The sequence below is a fragment of the Anopheles bellator genome, chromosome 1, assembly GCF_943735745.2.
Source record: "Anopheles bellator chromosome 1, idAnoBellAS_SP24_06.2, whole genome shotgun sequence".
Taxonomy (NCBI): domain Eukaryota; kingdom Metazoa; phylum Arthropoda; class Insecta; order Diptera; family Culicidae; genus Anopheles; species Anopheles bellator.
In genome coordinates this window covers 53,364,992-53,390,593 of record NC_071285.1, presented here as the reverse complement: position 1 = coordinate 53,390,593, position 25,602 = coordinate 53,364,992, and the positions used below count along the sequence as shown (strand labels likewise).

The 25,602-nt window shown below is 51.4% G+C and overlaps 4 protein-coding genes across 4 annotated transcripts in view; 1 reads left to right on the top strand and 3 right to left on the bottom strand.

The window, feature by feature from the left end:
- Positions 1 to 167: 167 nt before the first annotated feature.
- LOC131206573 (small ribosomal subunit protein eS4) lies at positions 168 to 2,172 on the bottom strand. The gene is made up of 3 exons (XM_058199175.1): positions 2,149 to 2,172; positions 1,414 to 1,672; positions 168 to 933 (listed from the first exon to the last, which is right to left on the bottom strand). The coding sequence occupies exons 1-3, from the start codon at positions 2,149 to 2,151 to the stop codon at positions 407 to 409; spliced, it is 789 nt and encodes a 262-aa protein (XP_058055158.1). The 5' UTR covers positions 2,152 to 2,172; the 3' UTR covers positions 168 to 406.
- Positions 2,173 to 2,986: 814 nt separating this feature from the next.
- On the top strand, positions 2,987 to 8,578 carry LOC131207112 (serine/arginine repetitive matrix protein 1). The gene is made up of 5 exons (XM_058199724.1): positions 2,987 to 2,998; positions 3,199 to 4,144; positions 4,232 to 4,424; positions 4,489 to 5,085; positions 5,236 to 8,578. The coding sequence occupies exons 1-5, from the start codon at positions 2,987 to 2,989 to the stop codon at positions 7,298 to 7,300; spliced, it is 3,813 nt and encodes a 1,270-aa protein (XP_058055707.1). The 3' UTR covers positions 7,301 to 8,578.
- A 644-nt stretch (positions 8,579 to 9,222) lies between these two features.
- On the bottom strand, positions 9,223 to 21,136 carry LOC131216811 (uncharacterized). Its single transcript, XM_058211391.1, has 4 exons — positions 21,104 to 21,136; positions 11,967 to 12,342; positions 10,188 to 10,356; positions 9,223 to 9,412 (listed from the first exon to the last, which is right to left on the bottom strand). Exons 1-4 carry the CDS (start codon positions 21,134 to 21,136, stop codon positions 9,223 to 9,225), a joined length of 768 nt encoding a protein of 255 aa, XP_058067374.1.
- Positions 21,137 to 22,831: 1,695 nt separating this feature from the next.
- The window catches only part of LOC131215852 (nucleolar and coiled-body phosphoprotein 1-like), a 6,442-nt gene continuing 3,671 nt past the window's right edge, over positions 22,832 to 25,602 (bottom strand). Inside the window, exons 4-6 of the mRNA XM_058210249.1 lie at positions 24,550 to 25,602; positions 24,310 to 24,480; positions 22,832 to 23,305 (exon numbers count right to left, since the gene is read on the bottom strand). The exon at positions 24,550 to 25,602 is cut by the window's right edge and continues 390 nt beyond it. Of these exons, the coding sequence (XP_058066232.1) occupies positions 23,150 to 23,305; positions 24,310 to 24,480; positions 24,550 to 25,602 (1,380 nt within the window). The 3' untranslated portion in view covers positions 22,832 to 23,149. The remainder of the gene's footprint in view (positions 23,306 to 24,309; positions 24,481 to 24,549) is intronic.

The following is a 25,602-nucleotide window of genomic DNA, read 5'->3' as shown; positions in this document are numbered from 1 at the left end:
ATTGGGAAATCCTTCTACGTCAGATTACAATAAGATTCCCGTGGATTAATTCCGTTAATCGTTATGGGTGCTATGAAACTGAATGAACTTTCACCCAATACAGAACCGTTCATTCAGCGAGATGGTGCGTGTTCTCAACCAAAACAAAGCGCGAAACGATTGGCCTTTTTGTATGTTCTAGATTTTATTTCCCACCGCCGTTTGAAGTAGATCTAGACCATTTCAAACGGAAGCCACTTTCTCCATTTCCACACAAACCAACACGGAATTGTTGTTTCTTGTTCACCGACGACACCAACGGCTCACCAGCGAACACCTGAGAGGCCGCTTCAGCATTTTCCGCCCCTACGATTTAATGGTCATCGTCGAATGAACACCATCACTCCTTCTGGCAGCCTCCGCTTTTTTAGTGGGCAGCCTTGTTGGCCAGTCGACGGTCGCGCTCCTCCGAAATACTCAGCTTCACACCCTTGCCCTTCGGCAGCGAGATGAAGGCCTTCGTGCCCTTGCCAATGATGAACACGTTCGAGAGACGCGTCGCAAACACATGGCCGGTCGTGTCCTTCACGTGCACAATCTCGAACGATCCCGGGTGCTTTTCGCGCAGGATCACCGTACCGCAACGACCCAAATTCCTTCCGCCGGTGATCATGCACAGATTGCCGGGTTCAAACTTCAGCACCTCCATCACCTTGCCGGTGGCAATGTCGTACTGAATCGAATCGTGCTGGTGGATGGCCGGATCCGGGTAGCGGATCGTACGACCATCGTGCGTCAGCAGGAACGGTACCTTCTTCGGGCCGATCTGGACGCGCTTCACCTTCAGCAGCTTGTACTTGGCCTCCTCGGGCGTAATGCGATGCACCGTGAAGCGACCCTTAACGTCATAGATCAGGCGGAAGTTTTCACCGGTTTTCTCGATGTTAATGACATCTGGGGAAGAAAAGAGGCCAGAATGGCGATTAGACACTCGGTGTTCACTATCTTCCGAAATCCTCCACACAGCCTAAGCGACTTTTCGTTATCCTCCATCAAAAGTGTTATTGATAAGCCAATTGCCGGACTTTCAATGACCGTCGACGGAGTGTTTGCTCTTGGCACACTTTGTTTGACGGGTGACGCTCATAGTTTCGCAGACAACCCGCTTCGATAAGGCCTAGCGATTTGGCGTGGTGTACGATTTTCCGATAGTTTGCTTTCACATTGTCCTCTATCAAATATGTTATTGATAGGCCACGGACAGTTCAGACCTTCAATGACCGTCGACAGAGATGATTTCTTCTTGGCCACATTTTTTTGACAGGCGACGCGTAGAGTTTCGCAGCCAACCCGCTTCGATAAGGCCGATGGAACACTGCTGTCTGGCTGGCTGGCACACACGATACGGTACGATGTTCCGCAAACAATACATACCCATGAATCCGGCCGGGTAGTTGGGATCGGTGCGAACCTTGCCGTCGATCTTGATGTGACGCTGCATCACGATCTTCGTCACCTCGGTGTTGGTGAGCGCGTACTTCAGGCGGTTACGCAGGAAGATCACCAGCGGCAGCGATTCGCGCAGCTTGTGTGGGCCGGTGGATGGACGCGGGGCAAAGGTGCCACCGGTTTTGTCCAACATCCATCCTCGGGGAGCATTCAAACGCTTCAAATGTTTCTTCGGTCCGCGCGCCTACAAAGAAATGGGACAAAGTTATTAGGGTAAATTATACAGCCATGTCACACAGCAGTAGAAATCGATCGAAAAATCGCTTGGATGTTGCTAGAATCGCCTCAAGTTTTGCAGTTTATTCGAGTGCCTATCACGACAGTTGGCTTCAAAATATAACTTAAATTGTTGACCTGTTGACCGTTTATTGTAAGAGCCACAAATCGGTGATCTTTTAATTAAGGAAAACCACTAAAAGAGGAAGATAGCCGCCTGGGTCACAATCCGGCTTTCCGAGTATCAACAACCACTATCTTACATGTGGCACTGCAATCCGTCGCTTTGAGAGCTCAAAAACATAGCAAATTCACTGAATTCTACATTCGCCGTATGCCTTGGTCCTTCACTAAGCCATTGAACTATCACAAAAAGCTAAGCCGGACCATTTTCGACGTGAAATTCGCGATTTAACAATCCAAAACGCGTCGCACGTTACTTACCATCTTGATAGTTCAGGGCGAAAAGAAAACGACAGTCAAAATGCCGGAAGTTGTCACTTGGCGTTCAGTGGCTCACCGGTTTTGACGTTCACAAAACACCGCGGAAGTGCACTGCCATCTGCAGGCAACCGGTTCAAAGTATTCCGGTTGTTGGCCAGAACGATTTATACTTGTATTATCACGCTCTGCAAGAATAAAACACACTTTCGAACCCTTTTCATTATTTTTAACCGCCATTTTACATTGGAAATCTCGAGTTTTTCCTCCAGTTTCATGAAAAGTACCGAATGCCCGATGTAAATTGCACCAGCTAAGTTGCCTCACTTAGCGCCGCCGCCTTTTTCGACGCCGCCGTTTTGTTTGGTGCCGAAACGGCCCGTGAATTGACAGACCGAGTGACGGGCGGCTTTCTTGAGCCTTTTTTGCCGAGTATTTTTCTCGCTACCACCAACGAGAACGCCATTTTGCAAAGGCCGCGCGTACACTGGATGTGTTTGCTTTCAGGGCTGCTGTTCCGCGAGACAAACTTGCCACAGAAGTGGCTTTGGTCGTGCCGTTAGCATTGCCGAGCCGTTCTGCAATGCATACGTAAATAAGCGGAACCGCCGCGAACACCGCCAATCCGCCAGGGGCCTGTGGAAATCGCTCTCTTTTCGTCCGGTGGTTGTGCTGCAGGTTTTGCCGGGGTGTTCTCAGTCGTCAGGCAAAGACAATTACGGTGCGCTTCGATCAAACAGTTCGGGCGCTGATTAAAGATCGTTCCGACCGTTTTCCGGTGTTCTCGGTGCTGTGAAGGTTCTCTGCTGAAGACATTGTTTTGTAACTCCACGGACGCAAGATGATGTTCACTGTAAGTATTGTCCACCCGGCAACCGTGCGCTGGTCATGTGTGTTAGGGACGAACAGTAAAGTTGTGCAATGTATCACTGGCCAGCTAGCTATCAAAACACCCGAACCAATGTTACGACTGCGTTCTTTTCCCCTTTTTTTTTTATCGTGTTCTAATAAATATTTGTGTTGTTTTCTGTGGTGGCACATCGGTTCGTATAGGGAACAAATCAGCAGCAGGACTCCCGGTTCTCGGACAAGGAGAAGAAGCTGTTGAAGCAGATGAAGTTTAGCGACAATCTCAACAAGCGCGTCGACATGTCGAAGGTGAAGCTGGACGTGCTGCGGCCGTGGATTAGCCAGAAAATCACTGACATGCTAAACATCGAGGACGACGTGATCGTTGAGTTCGTGTACAATCAGCTCGAGGAAGAAAAGTTCCCTTGCCCGAAGAAAATGCAGATCAACCTGACCGGCTTTCTGAATGGAAAGAATGCTCGCGTGTTCATGGAGGACTTGTGGTCACTGCTTCTGTCGGCACAAGAATCCGAAACAGGGATACCGGCCGAGTTTATACAGCAGAAAAAGGACGAAATTTTGAAGCGCGAAGAGGACGCCAGGCTGCTGGAAGACGGTGGTCGTGGACGGCGTTCCAGAAGTCGTACTCGCGACAAGGACGATGCGACGGGAAAATCGAAAGCCAAGAACGTTGTGAGGCAAATGTACAAACCGGAGCCGGAAGACTATGTTGACGAGGAGGAAAAAATGATTGAAGAGTTCATCGAGGCGGATGTTCCGAAGGAGTCGAAAAAGTTACCACCTACCGTTGCCCCGGGGGAAGCGATCAAGAATGATGGCAAAAGTGTGGCGGCGGCACCCTTGGACAAAAGTTCCCGAGACGCTGCGGGAGCTCGCCGAAAGTCGGTTGAACGTGGTAAATCGACCGAGCGTAACGATCGAAATCGCCGCAAGTCTCGTGAGCGCTCGCGATCACGGACCGATCGACGGGCATCATCCCGTGATCGGAGGGGTTCGAGATCGGGCCGCCGATCGCCGGTGGATCGATCGCGTAAACGGGGCAGCCGCTCGCCGAGAGACAAACGTGCAAACGATCGAGATCGGCGACGATCCCGCAGCAGCTCTCTGTCCAAGAAGGAGAACAAAAACGGTAAGTATCGGATGACAGCAAAGTTAAAAGTTAAAATGGGGTGATTTAATACCGAAACCACTATTCACTTTCCCTTCGTTCACTTAGGCAACGGAAATTCAGCTGCTTTGTCCAAACTTCAATCGAAGCTAATGAATATGGCAGAAGGGAAAAAGGCGGTTAAACAAGGTGGCAGTGATTCAACGGTTGGTTCACGTTCTAGAAGCCGATCCGGGTCCGCCAAACCGACCAATAGAAAACCGACTCCCGAAAGTCGCTCACGATCCGGATCGAAGCTCAGGTATGTTGACTGCCCTACTGCACATCATGCGTGCCGATAAATGATTGAGAGCCACCCATTTTAGGTCCAAAAAGTCGAAGAAAGGCCATCCCGGCACACGATCTCACAGTTCAAACGATTCGTCGGATTCTAGTTCATCCAGCAGCGAGGATGAGCGGAAGGCAAACCCGACTGCCGCGGCTGGCAGTAAGAAGCGCAATGGGCGAAACAGTCGCAGCCGTAGTCGTAGCACGAGCCGCAATCGGCGAGGCGATACGTCACGTAGTCGCTCCGGAAGCAGCCGATCTGTGTCCAGGGGTCGTAAGCAGGACGTCGATTTCGAGATTCAAAAGAAAGAAAACAGCGTCCAGAAGAAGCGCCACTATCGTTCGAACAAGGACTCTTCGGACTCGGAATCGGAGGCGCATCCGAACAGAGGACCGCCAACGTCACGCCGGCGGCCGGCCGATGGTGACGGTCCAGACCGTGGTAAGCCCGGCGGCAGATCGGGTGGTGGTCGGGGGGATCGCGATCGACGCTCACTGTCTCGAGGGCGACCTCGTGAAGATCGGGGTGGGCGCAACGCTCGTTCACGGTCTCGCTCTAGAAATCGATCTCGCTCACGATCACCGAGACGTCGATCAAGATCTCCGGGGCGTCATAGTACACGTGGAAATACACGGTAAGAGCAGATTTTTGGAACTTCAAGAGCCGAGCTTTAATTAGACGGCCCAGAACTGACACAAGAAAGTTTTGTTTGTCAAAAAGGTTTCGATCTTCTCATTCTTTTACACCTTATATTAATCTTGTATTGTCGTTTTATACTTCTTAGTGATGTTAATTTTAATCGTCGACGATCACCACCATCCCGTGGTGGCGGAGCACCAGGACGAGGACCAGACAAGGACAGGGATCGGGAGCAGCGGGATCGAGAACGAGACCGCGATCGTGCTGCAGCTGGCAACGCATCGAATCAACAGCAACGCTACGCGAGTCCATCGCGAGGCCGTCGTCCCGATCCGCGGGACCAACGTACCAACCGTGAGCGTCGCTCAGGTGACAGTGGTCGCGATCGAGAAACGCAAAACACTTCCAAGTGGCGTCGATCGAACGAACGCGAACAGCATCCGCAGCAGCAGCAGCAACGTCACCAGCAAATGGGGCCACCGGCATCCAATCGGTACGACGATCGAGATCGAAACCAACGAGAAGCTGTCGGGAATCGAAGCTCGGCTGCCGGTGGTGGTGCTCGCCGCGGAAGTCCAGAACGGAACAGTGCCGAGCGACAAGATAGGCATTCAAACCGAAGTAGTAGCAGTTTGATTCGAGGACGTAAAACTTCCGAAAGTCCCGCCGGATCGACGGCCCAGCGATCCACTACCACCAAGGTTTCGAATGCTCGAGATTCCGTCGAAATCGTGACGGATGACGGTGGTTCAGCCGAGCGTAACAGTCGGAACTCGGCCGATTCAAAAGGAGCTACGGTTGTGGAGCGAGGCCATAGTGATGAAAAGGAGGAACGTCGTTCCGGCGGTGCTCGTAAGCAACAACCGGAATTGGCTAGAAAATCGGACGAACCGATAGTAGCGGCTACCGTTCATGAACGGTCCAAAGAAAGCTCCTTAAAATCGGCCCCGATCGAGGATGTTAAAAAGCATCCAAAGCATCCTCCCGTCACAACTTCTCGCACCGCCCGGTACAGTCAGAGCCTTTCGCGCACACCTTCACCGTTCCTCAAACCACACGAACGTGAAGCCGGTCTTAATGTTTCGAATCAGCGAAACGAAAAGATTACCGCTGTAGCACCAACGGCCCAGAAACAGCTCGTAAAGGCGACTAAAGTGCTAACAAGTAGCAGTGGCAAGCAACAACAGCAGCAGAGTTCGGGCAGTGAAGAGGAGGACAGTTCCGGTAGCGAAAGTGACGAATCGCACGAGGTAACTAAAAAAGCGAACCGACGAGAGGACGGCGAACGAAAACAGCGCGAGGCAACCGCGGCAGCACTCAAGAAGGAGAAATTCAAGCGTAAGCAAGATTCGAAGGCGCACCGTGGCAAGCACCGCTCCTCTTCGACGTCCTCTTCGACAAGCAGCGAAGAGGAAGAGGAGGACGACGACGATGAAGACGATGAACCAGCGAACAAGTCCTCCGACGAGAGCCATGCCGATAAGCGAAAATCGAAGAGCAAAGACCGACGGCCACCAAAGAACGCTCTTAAAGTGTCATCCCATTCGGCGGACTTTGCGCACGGCCCGGCGGATGATCATCGGAAAAAGTTTGCGACCGTAGCAGCACCACCCACGGCGAAGGAGAGCATTTCAAGAAAGCATCGGGACAGCCCATCATCAGCTGATCACCAGCATGGCAAGAAGCGCAAACCAACGAGCACTTCGGCGGAGGGCACCCGGGAGGCGCTTGAAGAGTCCACGAAAGTGAAACTGAAGGAAAGTAACTCCTCGAAAGTGAGGCTTGCCGCCGCAGCATCGACCAAGGGTCCGCCCGCTGGCACCGCCATCGACGAGCGGGATTCCTCCTCGTCGAGCGATTCAGAGCGCCAGCGCAAGAAGCGTCGCAAGGAGAAAAAGCGTCAGCGGGACGCTTCGGAGGACGGTAGCTCGTCGGACTCGGAGTCGGGTAGCAAGCGCAAGAAGCACAAGAAACACCGGAAGCATTCGAAAAAACACAAGAAACACAAAAAACACAAGAAATCGAGCAAATCGAGCAAGTACCGTGGGGGCAGCTCTTCGTCCTCTTCCGACGACGATGGTGATGGCGGTGCGGTGCGAGCGAAGAAGAGTGCACCGATCGGTGGTACGGCCATCAATGACGATCTGGAGAAGCAGCTTCGCGAGCGGGCCCTCAAATCGATGAAGAAACAGCAAAGCACTTCCGACTGAAAGCGCTCGGTGCCGTCACCGCGGCGGCACTGGGGAACGAGGCAAATCACTGTCACGCATCGCCGTGACGACTAGGCGGACACGACGGACACACCTAACGGAACACCCGGCGTTTGGACAAACTAGAGGTAAAGTAAAGGGTTTTTGCGTTACACGGAACGCAGCACGGAGAGGTTGGCTACATGATTCCTAAGAACTTGAAAGGTGGAAAACAATGGTCGAGATTTTTTGAATATAGCGCCGCAATGAGAAGCGGCAACGTTGTATAAATAGACTCTAGACGAATAGGATGGGTTGGCCTGTAGAAGCCTCCGAGTTTCCGAAAGGAACTCGACCGTTGGCTGGACAGATTACGGTGTATGATAAGTACACGGTTCAATGGAAGCGATTTCAGGAGTAAAAGTTAATAAGTTATGAAAGTGGCTTCACCAACGGTCGGTTAGACGGCAAAGGGGCACAGTTCTTAGAGGAAGAAATTGACAACATGATACCCAATACACACACACACACCATTCGGAACTGGTAAATGTGAGAGGCGTCCGTTTGGAACAGTGAGGTACGGTTTTACTAATAAGCGCACGAGCTCAGTGGCCGGTACACCTGGAGGTACTGATCCGTTCGCGTTCCGGAACGAGCAACGAGGGACGAGGGACATCCAGGCCATGCTGTGTTAGATGAAATACTTGAAACAAATGATATCCACACTGCGCGGTAGCCAGTCACGATCCAACGATCTTCGAACACAACTACCACCAGGGCACTTGACACATTTTTTTCCTTATCACTCTCTTGGACCTTGCACGCGCGCGCCCCGCAAGTCACCGTGTATGGCCCGGTCTGCGGCTGGGGCACATTATTGAGCAGAATGTTTAGCTTTAAGAAAACCATCCTAGACTAAAGTAGCAACCGCTAAGAAGTACTAAGTTAATGAATTCTCTCTCGCTTACCGGAAATGAGTGTATGAATTTGTGTAGCTCGATAACGGATCGTAGATCGCGAACAACGATCACGATCTACTTGCGGTAATCCCACATTAAAGAGAAAGCGCTAGTGTCGAAATTGGTCTACTAGAAGCGCCCGAGTACAGACATTACGAATGCTAGAGGACTCCAAAAGATCCGTACGCAGCCGGCCCGTAGTCGAAGATGGATAGTGAAAGCGTTCGCGGAAAAAAGGAAAAACAAATAATATAAACATAATCTCGCATCGTGTGAAATTTGTCTCAATTTTCAAAACAACATACGGCGACCGGCAAACAACAGAATGGGGAAACAAACATCAACCAAAACAGAAAACGCAAATAAAGAATAACCGTATAGAGAATATTTCACCGTATAGCCGACACACGGCGCAGTCGGTCGGCGGCTCGGCTCACACATGAAAGAAACACGTGTCGTGCGCACACGGATTTAACATTAATTTCTTTCTTTTCCCCCGTTCAAGTAATCGAAACAAGGGTCTGCGAATCGAATAGAAATATTTATTTGTATGTACAAAAACGTCCGACCAACGGCGTCCTCGCTCGCTGCGCTCCTGTTTTGTGTAGTCTTAGCCGTACAGTTCCGTCTAACCCTATTGTTTTAATAACTCACATTAAACCACTAGCTACGCCATGTTCTATGTTCGTCTAGAGCCCCGTTTCAGGGGCCTGAGCCAACAACTTCCCCTATGGTTAGCTCGTAGAAGTCGCACAAGTCCTTTGTAGCCTGTAACTGCCGTGTACTCGAGTCAAAGAACGAGTTTAATAATTTAAAACACCTGCGTGCGGGACACTCCGCCCCGTTTCGAGTAGTATTAACAGCCGTTTCTCTGTCGTTCCGTGATCACTACTGTCCCATTGCGCTCAGTGGGTATACAGCCAGCCGTACTACTCCGTTTTCGTGTTCCCCCGCTGTTTTGTAGATCGCCTGCGCTGGGTAACCTTACGGAATGAAGTTACCGCCCGCTTCCCGGGGCTTGTCGGTGGCGTATTTCGGCTTGCAGACGCAACCACTCTCCACCAGCACGTAGTCCTGGCCGGTCAGCGTGACGGGCCCGAGCGGGATCACCAGGAATAGGTACGGAACGTACGTTTGCGTGCACTCACCCCGGACTACGTCGCACTCCGATGACCTGTGGATGTAAAGCGAAAAGAACCGGTAAGTATCGGCAGATGTTAATGCGTTGGTGCGGAAATGAAAGCTCTCGATCGGACCCGATTCGCAATCGTCGCACAGTGAGCGAAAATTGGTCAAGTTTAAAGGCCACTGGCGGCAGAACCACCGCAAAGCCGAAAGACGTGCAGCAAAAACGGGCATCGATTAAAATCAGCCATATGTTAATATCGGTTTTATATCGAAAGTGCGCTTGCACGCGTGCTTCCATGCTGGCCACGATCAAGTTTCTGGTTTCTTTGCTATCCGAACCCCAGCGGGAGTAAAAGTTAACTTTCCCATCGACCTGGGCAAATAAAGCGAAACGACAAAGCAAACCGACGTCCTCGGAGGGACCGTCATCGTGCCAAATGGTGAAGTCGAAGAAAGCCGTCACCAAAAACTTGCCACTTAAGCGCACGCGGCCAAGTTCGGTCGCTCACGTTGTTTGCATAAATAATGGCGCCAAGTGGCACAAACAAACCGCCGGAAAACCGGAAGAAGAACACAAGTAAAAGGTTGCCAACTTTCGATCGATCACGGTGGAACATTCACCGGTGGCGGCCCCTACACGACGACGGTGGCATCCTCGGACGCCTTTACATCCTCTCGGTGCCTATCGGTGCTGAGAGTTGTTGATTGCTTCATGAATATATACGATAAAAAAACAATACTCTATACGTGGATTTTCTGCATTTTCCAGACGCCATCATGGCACTAGCGTCCTGAGCACGATCGTCGGTTTCGGTACTTACTCGCACACTTCGAAGACAACTTGCTGCAGCAGATCGGGGAACTTCTGCACGATCGTGACCGGCTGGCCGGAAGTGAGACTGACGCCGTACATCGGGGCCGTGGTGTTGTAGCGAGTCTTGCAGAGGCGCGACGGTGTATCCCGGCACTGGGTGCTGTCCAACGAGCGACCTTCGGTGGACCGAAACGAGAGGGACAGAAAACGGTTTGATTAGCAGAACGTGACTCGTCCGGGAATGGATTAGATTGCCAAAGTAAAATTGAAAGTTTGCCGACGACGGCACAGCGGGAGGCGATTTATGTTCTCAAAATGGGAGCCCGCGCCGTTCGTAGAGGAACTTCAACGACCATCGTTACCGTGTTCGAAACTAACGAATTTTGGTCCAAAATGGCGGTCTGCCCATTGGACACTGATCAATTTACGCGGCTACGTTAAACAGCACGGTACTGAGAGGGCTCCGCAAATGCCTTCGCAGTGTTGCAACAGTAACCACAAAGTAGGCACTGTCGAGTCAGAAAGAAAATTCTTCTTCATTAGCATACCCACGGCCCATTAGCATCTTTGGCCGCCTGATGTTGCGACATTCTGATGGCCAACTTTTTCCCGTAACGCGACCGATGACGCGCCGTCGTAACGGTTTCCTAGAAAGTGGCCAGCCTTTATCGTGCCCGCCCCATAGCAACAGTTGCTCGAAACTTTTCTGTCACCGTGCATGATCCAAGTGTGCCGTTGATCGGGCATGAAATGAATGGACCGTTAACGCTGAGCAGCGGCGAATCGGTTAATCCAACGCGTTAAGCCGCTAATTGTTTCACCTTGCAGTGCACGGCCACTTGTTTCAATTCCCGTGAAATTACCACCATTCCGCACGCACTTGGCACTCTGCTTCCTAGTGAAACTTTTGGCCCCATTTGGCAAAGTGGCCTTTTGGCGGGTGTACCTAATTGCTAGCTAGTGACAGTGGACAAGTTAACAGATCATGACTCATGGATGCATTCTGCATGAAGAAACTCGCGATGGCATTCCACTCGGGCGAAACAATGGCACTGCAACACGAAGCTCCCCGGGGAGCGCGCACTTTCGACACTTTCTTCTGTCTGGCGCCCCGAGTGGTCAGCACCGGGGGTGCCCTCACCTCGGCCTCGAAATTAATAGTGAGAACTGTGAAAATACGGCCCGTTAGTTTCGCTTTTTCCACCACCCACCGACACAATGACACGGGTGAAGGAAAGTGAAGTTTTCTCGCTTCGTTCGTTCGCCGGCCGGCCGGCTGGCCATCCGTCCATTCTTCGGTCCGGTGGCCGGTTAATTTCATTTTCTTCCGGCACGCGTGACGTACACCTTCCCGGTCCCGGAAGGTGTTTAAAAGACCTTTCCCCAAAAGTGAAGGCTTGACCACGCTTCGCCACTCTGGCGCTTCTTTCCACCCTATTTCTTCAGCTCTGATTTTGTGGATGGTTGTTAGCGGGCGAAGAGTACACGCTGCTTGTTACAAACTTAACACTTAGCCGAGGACGGACCGCTGCTGCATCCTGTTTCGTGTACAGAAGGGCCTATGAATTGTTTTACGGCTTCGACATCCATCATAATGATGATGGTTTCACTCCTCGGAGAGATTCCGTTATTTGTCCTATTGGCGCCAAGCACTTCCTTTTGTGTAACTCATCGTAAAATTAGATCAAGATCGATCAAACTGATCGTAATTTGGTTGATTTGCCACGAACAGCACCTAGCGACATTGATTAGGTTTCCGCAGCGTTTGATCCTCTCCGCTACTTACTGTATCGTGTCCGGGCGCTCTCGATCGAAGCGGCCTCATTTGCGTCACCGTACGCCTGCAGCAGGGCCCGCTGGGTGAGCTTCGGATCGAGCGTCGGCAGCTGGCTCATGCGACCGCGCCGAGACGAACCTCCCGGGGCCCAGTTCGAGAAGGTGCGCGCCACCATGCCCGCCGGATACGGTGCGTTGTTCGGTCCGATGCAGTTCGGACTGTCGATGAGTGCATCACCGGACAGGTACTTTAGGGTACCGCTGCTGGAACATTTCTCTGTGCCACCGGAACCAGCGCCCGGACCGTCCGACCAGAGCGTGTGTGCACGGGCCGATGAGCCAACCAACTGTGGACCGTACGCGGGCAGAAGCAGAATTGTCACGAGCTGTAACGGAACGAACAATTAAGGCAATTAAAATATAGATTTATTAGTGGATCAGTAGAGTTAACAAACAAAAATACTAGCGCAACTAACTCTCTCTCTCTCTCCCCTTGTACGGAACACGTGATAGGCCAATTCACATGGCACCCCGGCACCCATCAGTCAGCAGCACCGGGCGCATTCGCGGCCTAAATTGCGAAATGAACTGGAACACCGCCAGAAGTCCGGAAGTGCACCCAACTGGAACCGATTGCATGCAGCAACCTTCATCCTCAGCACGGGACGGCGGCCCTCCCTGAACCGGCTCTCAGCGCCGAAGACAAAAAAATATCTCCCCACCCTAAATTGCCCGCCTTCAAAACAATGGCCGCGGCCGGCGGGCTGGCCAGAGTACTTCGGTTTTCACACATTAACTCGGCGGCTTCTCGGCGCACAGTTTTGCTCCCGTTTCCGACGGCCCGATAAGATCGGACCCCCCTTTTAGGACCGACGGTGAGTGAGAGGCCGTACCGAAAACCCTGCCACTAGGCCACTGCCGGCGGGCCGGAAGCAGTACCGGTGGGGCGGGGAATATTTAATATTTTGCGTGGCGTCAGTTAAAACCATTCAGCCATAATTATGCTGACATCGTTTTTTTGTTGGTCGTACTGAATCTCCGAGTTCCCAGCCGGGCCGGGCCAGTAAGGGCACCGGATTTTTGCGCCATTACCGCAGCGCGCACTGGCGCGCGGGAAAGGAAATTGCTCTCCACGCACGCGAAAGAAAGAAAAACCCGGTTCCCGGAAATCGGTGCGCGCCACACTTAACACCTTTCGCCAAGGGAGCCTAATGCGCTCTAAATGGTGCTGTTGCGCCTCTTCTTTTGGCCTCTCACATGAAGTTAGATACAATTTACCCATTTCGGTCCTATCTTCCCAAATCGATCGTGGTCTTCATTTTTTTTTTGCGGGCGCTCTTCACCGCCATTCAGCGTTGGGTTTTGTTTTCCCACCGGAAACCAGTGTTCAGAATTATCGCGCATTGATTACCAATCAGACGATCGCCAGCTGGCAGCCCGTGTTCCGGTGTGGGGCTCATTACATCATGCCATTTTGCGAAATAAGCCGTAAGAACAGCTCTTCTTGGCGAAAACCTCCTCAACAGGTCTCGAGAAGAGTGGTGCCGATCGTAGTGAAGATCTTTGGCGCTCGAACGGCCGGTTGCACCTGCCGCCGGTACGGGCCAGTAATTGCACGGCCCAGCACTACTATCTCGCCCGTGAATTTAAGCTCTTTAATCCGTTCGTCAGTTTTAGTAACTGTAAATACTAGTTATCGCGCCGGACCGCAACGGGGCTTTCCCCGGAGCGTGCTCTCGGCTCGGCACACAGATTACGCAAGAGGAGCATTCCTTCGGGGCCCGTTAAGTGTGAGCCTTTTTTAAAGGTGGTTTAATAGCGGTTCACACTCTGCGGGTAACATTTGTTTTAACACTTTACGGCCACGGACGCGTTACGCTTTTGGGGTGTTTTTAATCGTAATAGTTGAGAATGGTTAGCATCTGTTTCCGGTTGATACGGACACGCATTAGCCTTAATGAGGAGATACGATTGTGTCCGGTGCGAGGTCATACGGTGAGCGGGGCTCTTCGAGGGGGTTGAGTATGCGCTAAACGGACCACGCGGGCACGCGATGCGATCATTTGAAAGTTTCGTTTCGACGTTTCAGCGACACACTTTTTCTCCGTTTATCTCGGAAATGCGTTCACGATTAGATTTTCCGGTGGCCCCGGTCCAAGACTCGCTGGCCAGTGAGGTGCCAACGACGATAAAAGAACGGACACACCGCGACCGAATGGCAGCGGCGTTGGGCAATTGAAAGCTTTTCACTTACAAAGTTTCCCGCGGGAAGGCGGTGGTCCCCGCCAGATTAACGGCTTGTCACCTTCACACAATGGCGCTGATTGAAAAACCCCCGCTTCGGCCCACCAACCCACCGGGGTGGCCCGGACCGGAATTAATGTGCATGCAGCAGCGTGCCAACATGGAGAGGGGTACATGCTACACGCTATCTGCGCCGATGGAGCGCCTCGGAATGTCATCGGTTCCCGGCGGCTCACGAACGTCGGGACGTACCGTTCCACTTCCCAGCCCAGCCGAAGCCAGCCAGGGAGCTTGGCAAACGACCGTGCCGCCAGTTGGCCGGTATGTCACCCTGTCGACGGGGGTAAAAGCGAACCCGGAACAAGGCGAGGTGGTCCCTCTAGCGAAAGGGAACCGGTAGCGGAGTAATCCGCTTGACACGGCACAGCTTGAATCGATTTCGATGGCGGTGGGCGACGTGAAGCTGGCTTTTCTATTTCAATGGATACTTTTCCCACTCGGCGAAGGCCAGCAGTCGGAAGATCACCCGCCGCTCTCGGCTGGTGGCGAGGAAAATTTCTTCAGCAACCACCACCGATGCCACCCGAGCTTATGACCCCGTTTTTGCCGCCCCGTGGATGCATTCTTCGTGGAAGGCCCCCTGAACTCGAAGCAGCAACGCGTTGGTGATGTTCAATTTTAATCGAGTCCTACCCGGCTGGTGGAGCCACCACAGGCACACCACCTGCTATGTAACCGAACCCGACGACGACGGTACCGATGGGCTCCACGAGAACCACGCTCCGGCCATGGCCAGTTGCCCTGGTGGTTTATGCAAATGGTGAGAAATTCTGCACCATAGGAAAGTAAAGAAGTGTAATTTATGAGCCCCGATGGCGCTGGAAAGAAAGTGTTCACGGCCGGGGATCAATGAAAGGCCACAACAGACACACATTTTTTCCCGGATCACGTAAAAACGGGACTGGCCTTGGAAAAGAGAAAATGGTGTGTGCCCGAACGACCTGCAATTTGTGCTTCAACGGTGCGCCCTCCGGCCAATGGGGTTGCGGTTTGTTTGCATTTTGTTGCCGATCATTTCGCTTTCTTTGGAGCTTTGGTTTGTTTTCCCTCGCATAGAACAATGGCCGATCGTTCGCCATGGAAATATGGCTTTCCATAAAATACACTGCGTCTTCCAGTTGATAACACTCCCGTTGAGCATACGTTACGGAATTCCACCGTATTGATAAGTCCAAAGCAGAATCCGAATTAATAAATTAGGACCCCCCCACAGGGTGTGTGAGGCAAACATTCTCGAGCAACATAAGTATGCTAATGGACCGCCGATCGTCCCGGGTGCGTGTTAAGCAATTTAACGTGCCCCAGCAAACGGTATCGGCCCAATTTGAGGGAGAGATTCTAGCGCTCCAGAGGGAGCAGACACAAAACATAATCCCCGGCTCAGACCCGCTAATCGTGGCTCTCGATCTCGTCTAATCGATGCTGCGCGTGCCTTCGCGCGCCCGCTCGATGAATGGGACGCGGCTTGCAGGGGCCATGTGGCTGCCCTGCCCGTTCCTAGTTGCCGCCATTGGCCACGACCAACCGACCAACATTCGGCACGGTGCGGCCCGGGCACGTTCCGGGTTCGGGTTCTCTCGCCGGGTAACGTCGGCCGGATGACCCATTTTCGCCGACTTTGCTTCGTCTTCGTCGATCTTTATTATCGCTCTCCGATTCTTCCGTGTGGCGGGGTCGTGGTTGGCCCGCCGATGTCGTAAAACTTTCCAAACCCACAACCCACACGAAGTAAGTCAGAGATAAAGATAAAGGAACAACAAAAATGCGTATAACCCCCCACGAATGTGTATGGCCGATCGGACCCGAGAATGAATGGCGCGAAGAAACATCTCACTTCGGGGATTTGGGTCAGTGACAAAAAGGCGCTACATCCGCGGCCACGGATCGACACCATTGGGGCGGGCATAATAAGAACGGTCCCGTGGGTTAAAGTTATGCAAATGAAACGTTCCCTTCTTCGGCCGGGAGTGATGCTAAAAAGCACTTACGCGTAGGAGTATGACCAATTGGACGATCGTGTGAAATTGGCGACGCCTCAAGGCGAACTCGGAATAAACCGGGTGCTCCGGTAAATGATGATTTCTGCGGCGCACTGTGCTGTTTCGCTTTGGCCCACTTACGCAACCGTCGGCCCAGCCTGCAGGAGGTTTGTCACTTGCTACAACACCCAGGCGCAGGCCGCGGAGAACGCAGAACCTTTATCGGCGGACGATATATTTAACGGTACCGCGGTGGTAGTGGCTCTGGCCGACAACTGACCATGTGTAAGCGCTACAAGTTTAACGGATCTTTCCGTCCCGTTCGGCGCAAAGCGGGCCGAAGCACCAACCGAAGGCAGACGGTGGGACCTAACTCATAATGCGTGACAAATGTCGATTTTATTGGAGTCCGGAAGACTGATTAAATTAAACGAGAACCTAGAATAAGCAATAAAATACCTCCAATCACGCTGCGACAGGTTCGGATCGCAAGTTACAAACTTAATACTGAGTCGTCGCAGCATCTGAAATTGAAGCGCACCGATTCTCCACAATCTCCGACCCACAAACGGCGGAAGACGAAAAATGTGACCGAAAATGAAAAAAGCGGCACCGAAAACAGATCCGCAGCTAACGTGACACGGCGTCCGAAGCAATTTAGATAACGGTGCACGGCCAATGATGCGGCACGATAGGGATTTGCAGTCGAAAATTGGTTCGCCAGTGTGACCGACTGAATCGGGGTCACACCCGGGCCAGCGTGTCCGCGGGTGGCACTACTGAAGCCTTTTCGAAACCTCATAAATATTTGGCCTTTGATTCGTCACATGAAACGTCGATCCATCAAAAGACTTGCTGTGTGGGGAAGGTAAGCGACAAACCTGCTTTTCCCGCCCAAAACCGGAACCATTTCTCTTGACTTTCCACGTTTCAGTTGCGACACTTAACATGCAATCTGTCATGTTTTCGACCTCCTGGCGGGATGCCCCGCTAACGATTCGCAACCTTGAAAACTCTCAGCGGCAGCGTCTTTTTCGAGACTGTGGCCCGATCAGCATGCTACCGGCATGAACTTGACCGTGGCTAATGTTCAACCTTGACGCAGCCTTTGACGAGTTTAACGCAGCCGCTGCGGGCGGGCGAAGGGGTTTTATTTTTTTATGCTAGCGATTATTAAACCATCCATTTGGCGGATGTGGACGGAGAAAAAGTGGACTCTTGAACCGGCGATCGCACGCCCCATGTTGTGGTGCACACTCATTTGGGTTGCTAAATTCCTTTGCCGCACGGTCCAAAGCTGATTGCGGATCGGCTAAAAAATAAGTAACTTAAATGAAATCCTTCCACGAAACGGCGAAGTAGAAAGTTGAACGGAGCGAGTTTTCCACGGCGCAGCGCGTGATAGAGGATCACGTTTCGCGAAATGGCAATTCGGCGGTATGTTCGCAAGCAGAAGATTGTTTTATCTCGTGCAATAAAAGTAATTTGAAAAACAATCCGATGCGTATCACTTTCCTCGCGAAGATGAGCACGATCGAGCGATAAATAAAACATTTCGCGCCAGCTTTTCCCGTATCAGTTTACAGCCCCCGCGTAAGTTTCGGGTTTCGCACAGTAGTGGAGAAAATGTTGTTTATAAATATTGGCGCGTTTTTTTTTGCAGGCCTCACTTTCGAGGCTGGTCCATTTGGCGTGATAAAAATGGATTAGTGCACATTAAGCCAGGGCAAAAGCGATGTGGCGGTGACAGTGTTTTCACTTCTTACACACGCATGGCGAAAAAGTAGGTTGTCGTCGTAGAGAATTCGTGGCCGTGGCCGAGCGAGGTTCCACAGTCGGTTGCATTACCCGATTCGTTCGTCCAATTCAAAATTTCACTTTCGCCCACTGCGCCCTCCACAAGGAACTTGCTGCCGGGCCGTGTGGATTCCCCCGTGCACGAGCTGCTTTGGGACGATCGAAAGCAAAATCCACGACCAGCGGTCGCGGTCGTGGCCGTGGTCCAGCCCATCCAGATTGGCGCCGTGGTTGGCACCGTAATCGATTATAAATGCTGCCAAACGTGCCAATCCCTCCCTCGTGCCACCGGGAAGCATTTGGCTTTCTTTTGTGCTCACTTCCTTACACCTTCCTTGCCCGATGTTCGTACGGACCGTACTTGGGAGTGCGCTGGTAATCGGATCCCGAACCGGCCGGTCAACGACAAACTCCGGTCCCGTGCGATCGCGACTGTATCGATCGATTCGAAAAGTGAACGGTCCCCAAATAGGGCCCCGGTGTGGATGATTTGTCGGGGAAACCGATGGCCTACTTGCCCGCGAACTGGCCCCACACATGTTCTTACTTTTCCGAGTCTCGATTTCATTTCGAGCATATCGTAAGCATCGTTTATAAGACCAATGATGGATTCGTCACGAATTGTTTTAGAAACAAGCATTAGAAGCAGGAGGCTCGCGTATGGCATCAACAGGAACTCGTTTGGTAACTGTACGAAGTGACCAATCCCCGTCTCTGCCAATGGTTCAAAAACATAATGCGAAGCTTAAAATTTGAAGCGTTTTTCTTATTTTTAATGGAAAATTTTGAGTGTTGATAAACTGTGGCCTCCTTCTGGGGAATAGTTAGTGCTGCAGTTGCATATCCTTTTTCTGACCGTGTCTTCTCAATGTCTTCAGTTTCTACCCAACGGAAAAGGGTGTTGCAATGGACGTTGACGCAAACCCCTACTAAAGCGGCGCATGCCCGCATGAGATGGCTGCCAGTGGTTTTCTCTGGCCGCTTGGCAACACAAGCAGATTGCGGAAGATCAACGTTCACCGGCCGTTGTTCGCCTTACGCGGGTCTGCCTGCTCTGGCGATCTTGAACTTGAACGGTGTCAACCGTACATAACCCGATCGGCTCGTGCAAGTCGCAGAGCTTAAAGTCCAGTTCAAACCAAGCGAGCCCATTTTAGGGCGATCGTGATCAGGGTCATCTGTCATCGCATCCTCGATGCCAGCGCAGGCAGACACGTACAGTTTTTCCACTCCCGGACTAAGGGGTCTCGTCCGAGGGTGTTGGGCCATCCTTCGAGCAGAACAATCCACCATAAATTTATGTGTTTTTGTGTGCGTTCACTGTAATCCGTTGCACCACAATGCGATCGATGCCTTCCGCCCGGTGTGCGTTCCGATGGCCCTTGACGAAATCGACGGGCAACGATTTTTTTATATGCAAATCACAGTCCACACGAGCCCACGATCGTCTTCAAGAAGCGCCATATTTTACCGGGAGGTGGTTCTCTTGCATTATCTTCCTGTTGGCTCAATCACAATGGATGGTGGGCGACGAAAATTATGGTTTCCTGGTCACAGCTGCGAGCGAGGAGAAAGTGAAGTCAGATCCGACCGACCGACCTATGCAATGTTGCAGCCATGGTTCGCTCTTTTTAACGATGTTTTACAAACAGAATTTTCCATCCTAGACCACAAGAAATGCATTACGAACAGAGAAATCCGATCGAATTGTTCACACAAAATCACTCTACCTAACTGATCAATCACTCTACCTACGCTGGAGTTCGATTAGCGAATTGGTTTCCGTCAATGGTGCTGCGATCCACGCAAGTCCTACTTTACGTTTGCCGTTGATAACTTAATCCCCTCGCCAGTATCGCATCGGCCTGCTGCACCAAATGGCGATTGGCAGCCGGTGTAATTCACCGTGGTTTCCATGGCAACGGCCCAACTTAACCTCTCACGGTCATGCTCATGTTTCATGTCGGCCGGACAGGCCCGCCGAAGAGAAAGCTTCCCCACATTTCGGTCAATGCGAGACACGGAATGTTGGACCGCTGCCGCGCTGACGTTGAATCATCATAGCGCACATGCCGCGCAGACCAGGCCGGGCCAGGAGTTAAACACTTTACATCAACACCTAATGAATGATTCACTCTGCGCGCCGCCCTTTGGCGGCTACTTCTTCACTCAACACATCCGGACTGACCGAGGCAGTAAACGAACATCAACAACATCGCCGCCTTCTTTGGTTGGTGGACGACGATTGTTGGTCCCCGTGCCTTAGTTACTGATTCCGGCGGAGCGGCGCCCAATTTCCTACAGAGCTAATTTTTCTGCAAATTTTTCTAAACATCATAAAAACGAGACCCCCACTACATTGCGTAAATGGGCGAGAACCGTAAAGGAAAGTATAAAATTTATACATGTTCGAATTACAAGAAACAGATACTGCAACATAAGGCGCTTCGGGCGGCTCTTGAAGCGCCCCAAACGGAAGGAAAGCCGAAACGGAAAAGTCACGAAAATTCACCACGCTCCGCATCCGCTGCCGCCGCGCGTACGGAAATTGCACGATGAGAAAGTTTCATTATGCTTGCTGATTGGGGGGATTTGCTTCTTTTTTTGTTGTTGTTGCTCGTCTGCTACAAGCCAATGTTTTTGGCCGATGGCACACGCTGTCGGTGGCTCCGGTGATCCCAATTTTCCCAGACACGCGCCCTCGTGCCCTTCGCATCCGTACCCCTTTCGGTGCGCAGCGTGTTTGGCACGAGAGCGAGCATAAGCGACCGGACCCCGGACCCGGCGGGCCACAAATAGTGCGTAATTGGGTTGAGTGCTGTAAACCGGTGAAACAAATTAAACGAACTCAACCGGCGAGTGGCCCCTACGCCAGAGAGGTTCCTGCGCGCCACTGCACCGTGCTGAATAGATTGGAGAAATCAGCTTGAAGCGGCAGCGCCGCGCACTTGTGGCTTGCGTCCGGAGGAGGATGAGATTTTCTGGAGTGGCCACTCGAGTGCTTTCGACGAAGCGCGCACGGTTCCGAGCCGTCCGACAGGTGGTATCATCTCCTTATCGTACTTACTTGTGCCAAATAGCATATCCATCGTTGCTCCATGTTGGGGTTCGCCGTGGCCTTTTTGTCTTACGCTGCTTCCGCCGGACCGGTGCGGTGCTTCAAGACTGGTGCGATCGGTTGGCGAGCGAATCACCGGTTCGCCGAGAGACCCGAGAACGTCGACGAAGGCAGACAGACACACCGGGTCCGTTCCCGTGGGGGCAAACCAACGAAAGTAGTACCGTCTGGGGGGATGAGTCGGGTTTTGCTTTCGAGAGTGCCCGCGAACCACGGAAGGCTTGGAAGATGCGAGCAAAAACGCGTATTTTCTGCGTTCCTGCGTTCAATTTTCAGCAACAGCAGCAGCACCACAACACCACACGTCTCGCTGGCCAATTATGCGCGCCCAGGGTTAATGAACAAGGACCGAGGCGAAGCACAACGCCGCAACAAGAACGCCTAACCCGCACACCCGCGAGTCTCACTTTCGTCCCGCACCTGTACCGGCCTCCGGCGGTCCCGGGTCAATTACCCGGCTGCTGGTGCGCAAGGAGTCACACGCAGCACGCAGCAAGGAGCACGGCGCACTCGGGTGCGACGGGGGGGAACTGTTCTGGGTTTTGCTGGACCGGATGAATTCGGTTTGTCGCGCGAAGTTTGCTTCGACAGCATCCACGAGAGAGTCGGTCCGATCGGGCGGTGTTTTAAAATGGAAGCGTTCTTTGGACCACCTGCACAAACTGTAGCGAACGAACTCAGAACAAGTTGGGTGCAGAAAGTAGTACGATACGAGATCTAGAGCTAAGAGACGCTGCACGATCGGTTCGTCGGAAAGAGAAGCCAACGATCATCCCGCATCGGCCACAGGGCTGGGAACGAATCGATGCTGACGGTGCAATAAACCGGGAGCTTCCTTTTTCTCTCGCCGCCGCAGGTACCGGAGTCGGTCGAATCGAGGTGAGCTTTAGGGTCCTTTTTCAGATTCAGGGCACACTTCCAGGGGTTCCGTTTCCAACGCCAGCACAAGCAAACGCACCGTGCACTTGGTCAACACTTTCTGGGAACACAACTTGTCGATCGTTCCCAACGCTTAACCGGGCGCCGACTGAGGATCGGAATGAGTACGAAATGGGTATGTGTGTGCTGAAGAAGGAATGCCACAAGAAGAACGCCACAGGTACGATGTCGCCGGCTACGGTAATTACGGAGGGCCCAGCCAAGCAGTCGGTTCGACCTTTGTCAAGCAAAGTTCGCGCGAAGAGGAAAGGGTCCAAAGCACGCCTGCCGTCCACACGAGACGAGCGTCGAGAAAGAACTGAGCGAGCGCGAAGAGACGAACTTTTCAAATTAACACCGTCTTCACCCACCTTCTTCGCTTCGTTCGCGAAGGAACGGGCCGGAAAGTGGGAAAACGGGAACCGAAGCTCAACCTGGGAGGTTTGGTCGGGTCGGTTCGCCGTTTCTTTCTTGCAGCCGTTCGCTTTCTTGACCACGGGCTCTGCAGTCTGAAGATGTAGCCACAGTTGAAGAAGTGAAGAAAGCCACCAGAAGCAGGTGAGAACGTCCGCTATCGGAAGTGAAACGAACCGCGAGTGAGATAGCGAATGGCACGGGCGCGATCAGTAAGGAGCACATTCGTTCCCATCTTGCTGATGATATTCAAAACGCTCACTATGGGAAGATCCTTTTCCAATGTTTCGGGCACTTTAATTCACGTTTAAAACAGTGACACCGTTTCGGGTTGTTGAAGCTCGGTAAAATTATATATTTTGTGTATTTATATGAACATTCATGTATACGGTAATTAGTACCATCGCTTATGAACTATCAGACACAGGCGATAGCACAACAGCTTGCATTGTACGTAATTACATACGTAACATTTTCAGCCATTGATACGTATATTCCGTTACCGCGCCCCCTTTGGATTGGCCCTTTTGGAAAATACCGTCCGAGACCCATAAAGGGATTCCATCTTTAAAGTGTTGCGATAGTAATCGTGTCTTCTTCTGATTCGTACGCTTAGTAATATTTTCTTACAAACGAAACTATAAATAAATTGATTATGCATTTCTAATCATCGAACTTGATCGAATTAACAGACATATCGATCAAACCGCCACGGTAACCGGAGCGTTTCTTTTTCGTCTTCTCCTGGCGGAACGATTTTCCTTTCGTGTGCTTAAGGATTTCGTTCGCCCGTTCACCGAAAGAACCTCGAGCGTTGATCTGCAATCAAAGTTCGTAAGAAATACTCCATGAAAACGGTACATACATTACATTACAAACTATGTAGACTAGAAACTAACTAGCGAACAATAGATCATTCCCAACTTCGTTCGATCACACTAACCGGTGGATACTGAATTCGTCTAATCAATGGGTTTTAATGCGTAGCATCGTACGCATTTTAAACTCTTAGAAAAATTAATTATTTTGCAACTAACACACTTCCAATCTCCTGCTTTTCGTGGAAACTTCGTCCTTTCTTTCCGGCTCTGTAACTCCGTCACGGTTTGTTTCATCTTGGCGCAAAAGCAAGAAGAAAAACGCTGATCGTTCGTCCGTTGGCATTTTTCACACAACCACTTGCCAGTTTGCTCGTTCAGTGTCCTGCCGGCAAGGTATGGCGCCGGATGCTCACATGTTTTGCAGCACTCCGTATTCGTCCGATCAGCGATTGTGTTCTTCGTAAAACAGGACAAACAATTCCAGCTCGTGCGGTCTAGCTTACACTGCGAGCAGGTAATCCGAATGGCATAATTAACGCTGGAACATCCTGAACACAACCATTCACCGTACCGGACGTTTGGTTTAACTTTAACAGCAGTGTTCTGTTTGGTACTATCATTTTCAAGGGCAGCAAAATTGATAAACTTTTTGTGGTCACCAAAAAGGAGAAAAAGAATGGAGAGAATAGTTCTAATGAAGCACAACAGACTCAAAATAATGTCGATGGGTGAAGAAATCATAATCTACAAAGATCCGCATGCTAAGAGATCGCGACAAACCTTTGATAATATTATGCTTCACAAGAGTTGAATCAACCATTTAATTTTATCGATTTTTCTCCATTTTTACATTCTCACAACGAAGCTGCGTTATCATTCTACACCATGGAATGTACTGCGATAAAGCGCAGAATAGAAGATCGGGAATGATGATCGTTCGCAAATTATGATTCCTACACTTACATTTACCAACTACTAGCGCAGCCACCTGCTTCGACTTACCTTAGCTTCGTAAGAGTTGTTCGCTAATCGTTCATCGATTGTAATTTCCTCTTCTTTCACGCGTCGGAATCGGTTTACGCCTCGGCGCTCGTCGCTGTTGGTGAAGGATTTTTTGCCACTACTGCTTCCGTTCAAATGGCTGTGATTTGTCTTATTTGTAGGCGTTTCGTTCTGTAATCAAGATCATCATTAGACATTTTGCTAAACTTTCGTCGCGGAAGGACTTGAATTCAAACTAACCTGACCGTTCCACTGTTCGCTGGATCGTACGAAGTTGCTGTAATTATTTTGCTTTTTTGCCGGAGGTGTTTCTAGACTGTTTGCATGGCTGTCCTCCACTTTACGTTTGTGTCCTAGTTTTGGAGGTGGTTGCGCTGTCTTATCATCTTCATTCTCAGAGCTATCATCGGAACTATCATCTGATGGCGCTTTCCTCTTTTTAGCGGCTTCAGGCTTTGGAGTCACAGGCGTCTTTTTCGCCGCTTCCTCCTCCGAACTATCGTCGGAACTATCTGACGATTCTTTCTTCTTTTTCACCTCGGCCACAGCAGGTTTTGGTGCTGCTTTAGCAAGAGCGGCCTTAACTGGAGCCTTTTTCGCCGCTTCGTCCTCTGAACTATCATCGGAACTGCTCGACGATTCTTCCTTCTTTTTCGCTACGGTCGCAGCTGGTTTGGGCGCAGCTTTAGCTGGAGTGGCCTTAACTGGAGCCTTTTTCGCCGCTTCGTCCTCTGAACTATCAACGGAACTGTCCGACGATTCTTCCTTCATTTTCGCTACGGTCGCAGCTGGCTTTGGCGCTGGTTTTGGCGCTGCTTTAGCTGGAGTGGCCTTTACTGGAGCCTTTTTGGCCGCTTCGTCTTCTGAACTATCGTCGGCACTATCATCCGATGACTCTTCCTTCTGTTTCGGTATGGCCACAGCAGGTTTTGGCGCTGCTTTAGCTGGAGTGGCCTTAACTGGAGCCTTTTTCGCCGCTTCGTCCTCTGAACTATCATCGGAACTGCTCGACGATTCTTCCTTCTTTTTCGCTACGGTTGCAGCTGGTTTTGGTGCAGCTTTAGCTGGAGTGGCCTTAACTGGAGCCGTTTTCGCCACTTCGTCCTCGGAACTATCATCCGATGACTCTTCCTTCTTTTTCGCTATGGCCGCAGCTGGTTTTGGGGCTGCTTTAGCTGGAGTGGCCTCAACTGGAGCCGTTTTCGCCACTTCGTCCTCGGAACTATCATCGGAACTGTCCGACGATTCTTCCTTCTTTTTCGCTAAGGCCGCAGCAGGTTTTGGAGCGGCCTT